The 13,173-nt window shown below is 39.2% G+C and overlaps 1 protein-coding gene across 1 annotated transcript in view; it reads left to right on the top strand.

Moving 5' to 3' along the window:
• Positions 1–13,173, top strand: part of LOC118675147 (cytosolic carboxypeptidase 6-like) — a 134,855-nt gene that overhangs the window by 62,467 nt on the left and 59,215 nt on the right. The window contains exon 2 of the mRNA XM_036347358.1: positions 5,581–5,703. Within this exon, the coding sequence (XP_036203251.1) occupies positions 5,581–5,703 (123 nt within the window). The remainder of the gene's footprint in view (positions 1–5,580; positions 5,704–13,173) is intronic.

Genomic DNA, 13,173 nt, shown 5'->3' with positions numbered 1-13,173 from the left:
AAAATTGTTCTTGATTTTCCCTTTCTATCATTTTAATGCCTTTGGGATTGTAGTGTGTTCCCCTTTCCATTTCTAATGTTGCTAATTTGGCAACTAGTGCTATTGATTACAAAGATGGTAGTCTTGAAGGGGCTTCAACATAATTATTTCTATCAGTTATCCTTCATGTATTTTTAGGTTTTCTTGTTAGGTACATACATATTTACAATTGTTATGTATTCTTGGTGAGTTAACTCCATTTTCATTATATAATGTCTCTATACCTGGTTTTATGTTTTGTCCTTATGTCTGCATTGTCTGACCTTAATGTAGCCTCTCTGATTCTCTTTTGATTATTGTTTGCATGGTATGTCTTTTTACTCTTTTTACTTGTAACTTACTCATGTCCTTGTATTTAAACTTGATTTCCTATTGACAACATATCATTGAATTTTCCTATTTCATCTGGCTATATTTATCTATTAAGCATATTATTAAATTATCTTAATTAAATGTAAGATCACTCAATATATGTTTGAATTTAATTATGATATTGTGCTAGTGTTTTTCATATTTTCTCCATATGTTTTTTGTTCCCTTTTTTCTCTTTTGTTTCTGCCTTCTTTTGGATTACTGAACTGTTTCTTTTAGTTCCATTCTATCTTCATTCTTGGTGTATTTATAACTACTTTTTTAGTATTTATCATAGGATATATATATATATATAGTCTATCTGATTTCCAAAGTTAGATATGTAGTTTAAGAAAGTTCGAACAATGTACTTCAAATTGCTCCCTCCAACATTTTGTGCTATTGTTGCCATATATTTTACTATTATATATGGCATAAACATACAATGCGTTGCTACTATATTTTCTTTATATAGTCATTTATCTTTTAGAGTGATTAAAAATAAGAACATTTATAGTTACCTTCATTTATATAATTTCTGGAGTTCTTCATTTATTTGTGTAGATTTTAGTTTATGTCTGGTATCATTTTTCCCTCAGCCTGAAGAACTTTCAACATCTACACTAATAAAAGAGAAAAATGGCCAAACCGGTTTGGCTCAGTGGATAGAGCGTCTGCCTGTGGACTGAAAGGTCCCAGGTTCGATTCCGGTCAAGGGCACGTACCTCGGTTGCGGGCACATCCCCAGTAGGAGGTGTGCAGGAGGCAGCTGGCCGATGTTTCTCTCTCATCGATGTTTCTAACTCTCTATCCCTCTCCCTTCCTCTCTGTAAAAAATCAATAAAATATATTTAAAAAAAAAAAAAAAGAGAAAAATGGTAATTGGCGTACGACGCTACCCTTTTCATTGGCTAATCAGAGCTATATGCAAATTAATTGCTAACTAAGATGGCAGTTAGCTGCCAACAAAGATGGCGGTTAATTTGCATATGTAGGCACAATGCAGGGAGGCGAAAGGGAAAGCAGGAAGAAGCCCCCTGCCACTGACAGTGATCGGAAACCCAGGGGGGAGCTAAGAGCTGGGGGGGCAGGGCAAAGGAGGCCCCAGGGCCGCCTTTGCCCTGCCCCCCAGCCATGATCGGAGAATCGGGCACCTTTGCCGCCCTGGCCAGTGATAACAGGAAGTAGGGGTGTAGCCAGCGATAGGAGCTGGGCACGGTCGAAGCTGGCAGTCCTGAGAGCTAGGGGTCCCTTGCCTGGGCCTAAAGCGGAGCCCACGATCGCGGGGCTGCTGCAGCTGCGGGTCCCCGCTGCCCGGGCCGGACGCCTCGGCCAGAGGCATTAGGCCTGGGCAGGGGCAGAGCCTGCAACCGCGGGGAGCTGGGGGTCCCCTGCCCAGGCCTAATGCCTCGGCCAGAGGCGTTAGGCCTGGGCAGGGGCAGAAGCGGGAGATCGCGGGGAGCTGGGAGTCCCCTGCCCAGGCCTAATGCCTTGGCCAGAGGCGTTAGGCCTGGGCAGGGGCAGAGCCTGCAACCGCGGGGAGCTGGGGGTCCCCTGCCCAGGCCTAATGCCTCGGCCAGAGGTGTTAGGCCTGGGCAGGGGCAGAGCGGGAGATCGCGGGGAGCTGGGAGTCCCCTGCCCAGGCCTAATGCCTCGGCCAGAGGTGTTAGGCCGGGGCAGGGGCAGAGCGGGAGATCGCGGGGAGCTGGGGGTCCCCTGCCCAGGCCTGACACCTCTGCCGGAGGCCTCAGGCCTGGGCAAGGGGCCGATCCGATGATCGGCGTTTGGAGGGTGATGAGGGTCAACTCCTCTGGCCGAGGCATCAGGCCTGGGCGGGGGGGCGGAGCCAGCAATTGGAGGGGGCTTGGGGTCCCCTGCCCAGGCCTGATGCCTGGGCCAGAGGCATCAGGCCTGGGTGGGGGGCGGAGCCGGGGATTGGGGGGATATGATGGTCCCCTTGCCCAGGCCTAAAGCCTGGGTCAGAGGCGTCAGGCTTGGGCGGGGGGGTGGAGCAAGCGATCAGAGGGAGATGGGAGTCCCCTGCCCAGGCATGATTCCTGGGCCAGAGGCATCAGGCCTGGGCCAGGGGCAGAGCCAGCAATCGGAGGTGTCTGGGGGTCCCCTGCCCAGGCCTGGGGGCAGAACCAGTGATGGGGGGAAATGAGGGTCCCCTGGCAGAGGCGTCAGGCCTGGGCAAGGGGCCGATCCTGCGATTGGAGGGTGATGGGGGTCAACGCCTGAGGGCTCCCAGTATGTGAGAGGGGGCAGGCTGGGCTGAGGGACACTCCCGCCCCCCCGCCCCCCCCCCCCAGTGCACAAATTTCGTGCACCGGGCCCCTAGTTTCTTATAATAGTGACTGTTAATAATGGAGTCTCTCAATTTTTGTTTTTCTCTAAATACTTATATTGTAGCTTTAAGTTTTAAAAAATATTTTCATGGGGTCTAAACTTTTATGTTGGCAGATTTTTTTTCCAATAATTTAAAGATATCATTCCCTTGACTTATAGTTCGCATAGTTTCTTATAAGTAGTCCACTATAATTTTTTATCTTAGTTCCTATGTATAGGATTTGTATTTTAAAATATGAAAATCCATTTAAAAATATTCTGCTTGGTGCTTCTTGGGCCTGTAGCTAGATATATTTCATTATTGTTAAAAATTCTTGGGTATTATTTCTTCAGATATTTCTCCTGCCCCATTCTCTGTCATCCCCTTCTGGAATTTCAGTTATACATTTGTTAGAACATTTGATATCATTCAGAGCTCTTAGGTGCTGCGTTCTTTTTTCTTTTTGCTTTCCCCTTTTGTCTTTTTGTTCAGCTATTTCTATTGATCTGGAGTTCACTAATTACTCATCTGTGTCAAGTTTACTGGTGAGTATATTGAAGAGATTAATCTCTGTTACTGTTTTTTTTTTCTTTCAATTTTAGCATTTCCTTTAGACTCAGTGCTGTAGTTTCCGTATTTCTACGGAAATTCCTCACTGGTTCATACATTTTGTCCTTTTTTATTATAGGCTTTAACATATTAATTTTAGTTTAAGTTCATTGTCTAATAATTCCAATATCTGTTCATTTCGAATCTAGTTCTGTTTATATTTTTCTCACCTAGAGAGTAGGTTTTTCTTCCCTTGAAGTTCTTATATGTTCCACAATCTTTTATTGAATACTGTATAACTAGTGTAGAACAGTAGAGAATGATAGAAATTCTGTTTGTCACTGGAAATGGATACACTTCTTTTTCTAGGTCATTTGTATGAAGGATTATGTTCACTTATTCAGGAGTTAAGCTGGGCTGAGTCTCATTGTTGCTATGGTTACCTTCAGTTTGTCCTGGGCTTCAAATTCTCTAGTGTTACTTTATTTGTGAGGGAGAGGGCTAGGGTGATTGAGGGTATTTTCATCAATGTTATGCTCTACCCTGAACTTTTGTCTTTCCCTGGGTACTGCTACCAGAGTGGCTTCTCTCAATGCTTTTGTTCCTACTCTAGAAGTGATTGCTGTTGTTTGTAATCCAGTGCTTGGTATCTTGGTGTTGAGGGAGCAAGAATATTTTTATTGTCTTGGTCTAATCTCACTCTTAGGCAGACCCTGTATGTTCTGGTTTTGGAGTAGAGTTTTAAAAAATGATGCCATCTTTCTTTACTCTTTCATCTCTACTTTTAATTTTTTTTTATTTGAGAGAGAGAGAGAGAGAGAGAGAGAGAGAGAGAGAGAGAGAGAGAGAGAGAGATGAGAAGGAGAAACACTGATTGGTTGCCTCCCATATGTACCCCGACCTGGGGGGATCTAACCCACAACCTAGGTATGTGCCTTGACACTCCAACTAACTTAGCCACTCAGCCAGGGCTTGACTCTGTCTTGAATCATTGATATGTCTTGTATGAGACAGTTTCCTACCACTTTTGCAGGGATAGGAGCCCTCTAATACTCAGTCTTGGGCCATGACTGTTTTCTGCCCCTCACTCAGGTATAAAGGATTTTTTTTCCTGTTCCTCCTCCTGCAATGGTCTCACTGGGTTCCAATTTTTGTTATTCCTCACCCAATGGCTTAAGACCTTTATTTCTGTGGGGAAACAGTTATTGGTGGAGCTTCATATATTTTCTATGACAGAAGCTACTCTCCTTCTCCAGGTTTGCATCACAAAGAAAGGTATTTTCTAGTCTTCTGCTGTGCCGCTAATTTGGGAAAAAACAATAATCTTTCTCCAAAACACCGGACGGAGGCCTGTACAGGAGTCTGCCAGTGGGTGTGAATTCCCTTTTGTGTCTGTGACTCTCAGAGGTTCTACATGCTCATAGTTCCTCTACACTGGATCTTTAATCGTTTTTTAAAAAAATTTGTCTTAATTATTTTTAATCACTTGTGTGACACCCAGCATTTCTTCTTTTGGTGCCCTGTCATAGAGGAGTCGGAGCTTCTTTCCTTTCTTCTTTTGATGGGGCCCAACTTTCCTTGGATGTCCGATTATTGGTTGCCCTACAGTCTCAGTTTTCTGATAGATTTTGTTCTTTATTTGGATATTTCTTGTTAAGGTAGAAGCAAAGATCTTTCCAGCTTCCTGTATATTATGTGGAAATGAAACTTACACACCTTTTAAAAGTTAAAGTTCCTGGTAGGAAATATAACTTCTGTGCTAATTTAGTGGTTCTCAAGTTATTTCTAGTGGTGAAACATTAGTTATAATGATAGTTACAGAACTATTATTTTTCCCCAAATTAAAGTAATTAACTATATATTTGTGACAAGTTATATATATTATTATTATTAAATAATGTAATTTAATGAACTTTTTTGGATTTCGGTAGTTATACTAGATATTTTTCATATAATTCTCAGTAAAATGTTGGAACATAGTTTCCTCTTCCTTTTTTTTTTTTATGGACGAGAGAAACTGAGGCTAAAGGGATTAAATTGATTGCTTTGCATCACAGAGAATTAGTATGTAGTACAGATGAGATTTGAGCCCGTATCTAGTTTCAAAATGCATTCTCTTTGTACTCTACTGCAATATGTAGTTAATTTCTTGTTTCTGGTATTAACACAAAAGGACAGGGGAGGGGGCAAATTACTGATAACACAAAAGGACAGGGGAGGGGGCAAATTAATGATAAAAATCTAATTAGACTTCTATTACTAAATACATTTTTATTTCTGTTTAACATGGGCCAATTTTTTTAAAAAAATAGGCAATGATTTGGGAAAGGACGATGCCATCGGAGGGAATGTGAACAAATATATGGTGCTTCCAACTGGATACTGTGGACAGCCCAAGAAAGGACATCTTGTCTTTGATGCTTGCTTTGAGAGTGGTGAGTGTATTAAAGGCCTTTGCTTTTGATCTTGTCTGGTGAGGGTTTTTTAGAATCTATTCCCACCTAAATGTGATTCAGTCCATTTAATATTTCACCAGAATGAAACAAGCTGTCAAAAGAAAATCAATTTTGATGGGATTAACTTAGAAATACTTAAAATGAGATGCAATGTTTTTGTTGCTATAAATTATTAGAAATATACAGGTAATAATGGTGAACATTTGTATAGTATCTTATATTTTATAAAGTACTTACCTAGATCTTATTTGTCTGGGATAGAACTAATATAATTTGACTGACTATATGGTAAATCAATTATTGAATATTTATTATATCTGGTTTTGTATGACATTCTCACAGAACTTAATCATTGTGAGACAAGAGGCTTTTCTGTAAAGAAGTGATGAGAGAACAGATTCTATTGAACACAAACAAAACAGCAAAAGTAATAATGCATCATAATCAACAAATGCTTGTGGGTATCCTAAATGGGGAGATCAGGACTTGATTGTGAATTACCATCCAGTAGGTATTTGATCTTTTTAAAATTTTTATGCCTAGAACCTCAGATTCTACTATGAATAGCAAACAGTATGTATTCAGAATATGTTGAAAATATTAGTGAGAAAAGTAACATAATTTCATTTTTAAAATAATTAATTTTATTGATTTCAGAGAGGAATGGAGAGGGAGAGGGAGAAAGAGATAGAAATATCAATGATGTGAGAGAATCATTGATTGACTGCCTCCTGCATGCCCCACACTGGGAAACGAGTCTGCAGTCCAGGTATGTGCCCCGGCCAGGAATCCAACCGTGACCTCCTGGTTCTTAGGCTGACACTCAACCACTGAGCAATGCTGGCCAGGCATTTTTGTTTTTGAATAGTGTGCATGCGTGTGTGTGTGTGTGTGTGTGTGTGTGTGTGTGTGAGAGAGAGAGAGAGAGAGAGAGAGAGAGAGAGAGAGAGAGAGAGAAGGGATATGCCAGCTCTCTGAATCCTATGAACATCTGTTATTTATACCACCTATTGAAAACTTGTTTATCCAGAGTTTTGCTTAGTTTACTCCATGTTGTCTTAGTTTGCTAGGGCTACCATAACAAAGAGCAACAAACTGAGTGTCTTAAACAACAGAAATTTATTGTCTAACAGTTCTCAGATCAAGGTGTCGTCAGGCTTGGTTCATTCTAAGGGTTTTGGGGAAGAATCTGTTCTATGCCTCTTCTCTAGCTTCTGGTGGTTTGCTAGCGATTTCTGTTGTTCTTTGGTTTTTATGTCTTCATTTTCACATGCTGTTCTCTCTATGTGTATGTCTGTCTCTAAATACTCTCCCCATTTTTTTTTTTATAAGGACACCAGTCATATTGGATTAGGGCTCACACTAATGACCCCATTTTAATTTGATTACTTCTGTAGAGACCTTTTCTCATAGTAAGGTCTCATTATGAGGTTCTGGGGAGTTAGGATTGAAACATATGAAGTTTTCTGTGGACACAATTCAACTCATAACACAGAATTGTAGTATTGTCCTTCCAGTCAAATATGAGCACTGTCTACACTGTTAGGAACAATGTTTCCTACTTTTTTTGAACCTAGTATTATTATCTTGTCCAGGAATTCACTTGGTGCCTAGAAAATAGTTTTTGAATTCTTTTTACTTTAGGTTAAGGCAGTGGTTCTCAACCTTCTGGCCCTTTAAATATAGTTTCTCATGTTGTGACCCAACCATAAAATTATTTTCGTTGCTACTTTATAATTGTAATGTTGCTACTGTTATGAATCGTAATGTACATATCTGATATGCAGGATGGTCTTAGGCGACCCCTGTGAAAGGGTCTTTCGACCGTCAAAGGGGTTGCGACCCACAGGTTGAGAACTGCTGGGTTAAGGTGTAATGGGTTTTTACAATAATTCTATGAGTAGAAATTATTTTATACCTACAGTATGAAATAATCCAGATTCATTTTCTAGAACACCTTTCCCTTCACTATACTTATCTTTTTCCATCCCTTACCGAAAAGCTCAGTACAAGAAACTGCCCATCTGACCACAAAGTAACTAAGTGAATAATGCATATTTCTCCCCAAATGTATGAACAGTTGGTTATATCAACTGTATTTGTCCTAGCAGTGCATCAGTCTTGCAGTATAGTAGAGTGGCTAAGTAACACCCTCTGGAATCAGGCTGCAGTTCAAATCTTGACTTGAATCCTGGGTCACGGTTTCCTCATTTGTAATGGTGAATGATGCCTACCTTATATCTTAATTGAAGAAAAATAAATATATATTTCATTGTTAAAAAAATTAATCCCATTTTACTAAAATATATACACAATAATAAAATATTTAAAAATAGATAAATGAGGAGATCTCATAAAGGGGAAATAGCAAAAGAAAATTCAGCTGGATGAGTACGTAAAATGTATGCTATGTGACCCATAAATTTGCTATAGAGAGGTTACAAGTTTAACTGTGACTTTTCTGGTGGCCTGTTGAGAAGATAAAAATAATCAGGTACTGAAATTTGGTAGAAACCCTTCCTAATGAGCTTCCCAAAGCATATACTGAAATATGATGAATAGCATCCTCAACAGTATCCCTGTGGTCTCTACAACAGTATGTTTCATAGAGGTGTATTTTGTAACATCCTTCAATGTAGGATGAGGGCATAATGCTAAAGGGCATTTTAGTGAAAGCAATTCAGTTACCACTTGAAACAATTTGTTTGATATATGCAGCCTTCATTTTATCTATCTGTTTATTTATTTTTCTTTTTTATTGAATTTATTGGGGTGAGACTGGTTAATTCAAGGATTAATTTGAGATTATTTAAAACAGGAAAGTCAGAGGGCTTTTATATTATGTGCTAATTCTGAGCTACTGGCTGTGGTTTCCTGGTATGCTGTGTTGAAAGGATTCTGTAAGTGTATCTGGACTTATTGGAAAGGAGTTAGGTGATTAATAGATTCAATGAATGGGAGTATTGACTCATGTAGATTAAGTATATTCCTTTCAGGTAATCTTCCATAAGTTTTTTTCTCCGTTTGGAGTTGTTGGATTTGTGAAGTGCCTAGTACATTTCCTGGCCCTGAGTTAGTGGATAATTAATGTTTTTCTTATGAGAAATGAAGTCTGCAGGTCAAATATGAACTTTTCTATGAATCCCTGATCTGTTTTTTTCCATATACACCTCCCTATAAGTATATTTCCCTTGAGAAAACAGCCATACCACTCTAATTTTATTTCCCTAGAGATATTTGAGACTTTTTATGATTTTTAAAAACTTCTTTTGTTCTCTTCTATTAGTAACCAGCTTCAGGACAGAATATGAGCCTGATTAATCCCTGTTCTTCCACAGAACCAAGCAGAGTGCTTACAGAATTAAGCACTACATTAATACTGTATTTATTTATTGAATGAAGTAATTTGAGCAACAGAAAGATGGGGAAAGATTAACTTTCCAGTAGCTTTGATGAAAAAGTTATATTTAATTGCTGCTTATTTCCTAATCCACCAACTTCTCTGAAGTTTTTATACCTTTGTAGATACTGTTTTCTTTACCTGGTAAAATGTTAATTAAGACTCAGTCCAGCATTTCTTCCTTTGAGAAAGAGTACATCTCAGGCAAGTTTGGCTATCTGTATCTCTGTATTTACAACCACCTCTTAAGCTATTTTCTGATAGCCCTTATTGCATTACAGTCATTTAATTGTGTTTCTTTTTCCTTATCACTAAAAGTGCCTTGAATTCAGAGATGGTTTCTTATTATTTTTTTCTCCCAGCACCTAGTATACTATCAGTCATTTAATAAGGAAATATATGAATATATGAATAAATATATTTATTCGATAAATATATGAATAAATGAGGGATGACAGAGAATGAACAAAATAATCTTCATAAAGTGAACTTTTAAGATTGATAAAAATATTTTTCATTTATATAAAAAATTAACAGCAAAAAGAATATTCAGGTAAAAACAATAAAAATGATCACTTATTTATTGCTTGCCAGATACTATCATAAATGACATATACATAGCTTAATCTCATTTAATACTCATAAAACCTTCTGAGGTGTTAAATCTCTCTCTATAGGTTTGGAAACTGATGCTCAGAAATGTAAATCTGCTTACCTTAAAGTGCATGACTGACAAATGGTGTAGCTGAATACGAAACTGAGAATTTTCTAGCTCCAAAGGCCATACTTTTAACCATTATCTATATATATGAAAGCCTAAGCGACCAAATGATTGAACGACTGGTCAACTGGTCGCTATGATGCACACTGACCACAAGGGGGCAGATGCTCAGTGCAGAAGCTGCCCCCTGGTGGTCAGTGTGCTCTGACAGCGGAAGCACCGCTTAGCTGACTGATGGGTGCCAGATGCCAGGCTCACGGCTGGCAAGTGCAGCTGCAGTGGCCCAAGCCTCTCCTGCCTCCACGGCAGTGCTACCACATAGCAGCAGTGGCAGGTGCAGTGGGGCCAGGATGAGGGTCAGCGGCGTGGCACCCGCCTGGACTTGGACTCTTCCCCGGCCGCCTGCCACTTCGTGCACTACTACATCCCTAATGGGATGTTGGACTGCTGGTTTTGGCCCGATCCCCGCCAGCCAGATTGGGCGGAAACCAGCAGTCCAACATGCCCCGAGGGGTCCTGGATTGCAAGAGGGGGTGGGCCAGGCTGAGTGACCCTGAGATATTTAATATGTTTTTTTAAATTACTGTTGAAAGCAGAAGGGTCAGTGAAATAAAGGTATGGGTCAGTTATTTGCATACTATTTCAAAAAAATGGAAATAAAAAATTAAAACTTTTAATTCCTCCAATGGAATTTACTATTTCACTTGTGTATTCTGTAAAAATTAACATTATGTTTCCTTTTGATAGAAATTATCTTCATTCATGGCACAGTATGAAAATGTAGCAAGACTACATTAGAAATCAGGGTTTTTAGCTTAATGTCTTACCTAAACTTTTCTTTGTTTAGATGTCTAAATGGACTTTATGAGGAATAATTGGCAAATATAAATGTATATATTTAAAGTATACAATGTGATGATTTGATATACATATATACATAATAGGGCAAAAGTATGTTTACAGTTGTGAGTACATAAAACAGAGTTTATTGTATTGTTATTAATTATTGTATTTATTTTCATACTAACAACTGTAAACCTACTGTTGTCTCACATTGTATCTATATATATAAAAGCCAAGCGACCTGAACAGCGAAACAACTGGAATGACTGGAATGACAGGTTGCTATGACATGCACTACAGCGGCCAACCGCCTGGATGGGGGCTCCGATCAGCCCCCCAACTTCCCACGGTCCCTACCCCTGATTGGCCCGCCCCTGGCTGGCCCCCCCGATCCCAATCAGCAGTGGGGTCAGCCAGTCAACCTTCCGTGGCCCCTCCCCCTAGCTGGCCCGGCCCCGATTGGCCCTCATGTGGGTGGGCGGGCCAAACCCCACCTGTGCACGAATTCATGCACCGGGCCTCTAGTTATAGAATAATTACCAAGATCAAGATATTAACACATCCTTCACCTCACATAGATAATTAACATAGTTAACTTTTTCACATGTGTGGCAAGTGCTTAAGATCTACTCAGCAACTTTCAAGTATACAATACCATATTAGGAACTATAGTCACCATGCTGTTCAACAAGTCCTCACTTAACTTGTCAATAGGTCTGTGACTTGAAGCAAAAAGACATAAATGAATTTTACCATAGGTTAATTGATATAAACAGCAGCTAAATTCCTATAGCATCTCATCAGAATTATATCAAAGCTATAATACCAAAAACACAGGTTTGGATTTCAGATGGACCTGGGTTGATATACAAACTTTGGTACTTACTGGTAAGTCATGCTGATGATATCACTTAAAGTTTATTGATCTACAAAACTAGGACAATAAATTATTATTATTGAATCATTATGTAAATTAGGGATAATATATAAAATAGACATAGCACAACATCTGGCAATCAATTTTAGGTAGTAATTCTGGCACAAACCTCTCTCTGGTTCATCTTCCACAATGCCTCAAAAGCTAAAATGGAAATCATCTGATCATATTATTTTATTGCTTAAAATTTTTTCATTACTCACTGTTGTCCTCAGGACAAAATCCAAACATTTTATTTTAACAATGTCAGTAACATAAGATCTGATACAAATTTCCTTCTTACTAATACTATCACTTCATTCCAGAACATGCCATCTTACAAGGCCATTATCTCTTTTAGAGAAAAAAATTGCACATTTAGGAGCAAAAGGCATTGCTTGGAAATATAAAGGAATGTTCCATTCTGTCTTGAGCTTCTATTGGAGAAATATTGGTAGCTGGAAACTATAGGTGAATAATTTAATTCTATTTGTTTCTGATTCATAAGTGAAACAAAGCTGAACTTTTAAAGTGGTGTTTTTATTTTAAAAATTTTTTTACCTCTGCCCTGGCTGGTGTGGCTCAGTTGGTTTGGAGTCATCCAGTGCACCAAAAGGTTTCTGGTTCAATCCCCAATCAGGGCAAATGCCTGGGTTGCCAGCTCCACTCCTGGTAGAGGGCTTGCAGGAGGTATTGATGGATGTTCCACTCTCACATCGATGTTTCTCTCTTCTCCCTTCCTCTCTTTCTAAAAAATCAATAAATTATCTTTAAAATAATAAAAATTATTTCTGACCTTTTTACTGAATTATATCTAATATACATGGTATGGTTATGTATCTCCTTGGATTTTTTTCCCTTTCCTATTTCCTCCACCTCCAATTTGAGGAAGAAGTAGAATATTTCATTCCCAAATAACTTTGATGACTTTTCCCACAATAACATTTTTGAACCTAATGAAATCCTGCTCTTCAACTGCTCTTTCAAATCAACTCAGACACTGCTTTGAAGGGGACTTCGAGTACACAGGAATTATCTTATTATGCTTTAGTAGTGGCAGAACTGCAAAAAAAGGGGACACATCACTTAATTAAATGTGGTCGATTGAGTTTGGTTATAGACCTCATCTTTCCAATGAGGATTTAAGGTAGTATACTAGTTTAAAAACTGACATACCAGTAAGTATGTATTTTTTCTAATAAATCTTTATTGTTCAGGTTATTATAGTTGTTCCTCTTTTTTCCCCATAGCGCCCCTCAACCCAGTTCCCACCCCACCCTCTGCCCTTACCTCTCCCCCCTACTGTCCTCATCCATAGGTGTACAATTTTTGTCCAGTCTCTTCACACATCCCCCACACCCCTTTCCCCCCCGAGAATTGTCAGTCCATTCCCTTTCTATGCCCCTGATTCTATTATATTCACCAGTTTACTCTGTTCATCAGATTTTTTATTCACTTGATTTTTAGATTCACTTGTTGGTAGATATGTATTTGTTGTTCATAATTTTTATCTTTACCTTTTTCTTCTTCTTCCTCTTCTTAAAGAATACCTTTCAGCATTTCATATAA

Source organism: Myotis myotis, unplaced genomic scaffold (genome assembly GCF_014108235.1).
Source record: "Myotis myotis isolate mMyoMyo1 unplaced genomic scaffold, mMyoMyo1.p scaffold_m19_p_2, whole genome shotgun sequence".
Classification (NCBI taxonomy): Eukaryota; Metazoa; Chordata; class Mammalia; order Chiroptera; family Vespertilionidae; genus Myotis; species Myotis myotis.
The sequence above is the reverse complement of the archived record's forward strand: the minus strand, read 5'-3'. Positions and strand labels throughout refer to the sequence as shown.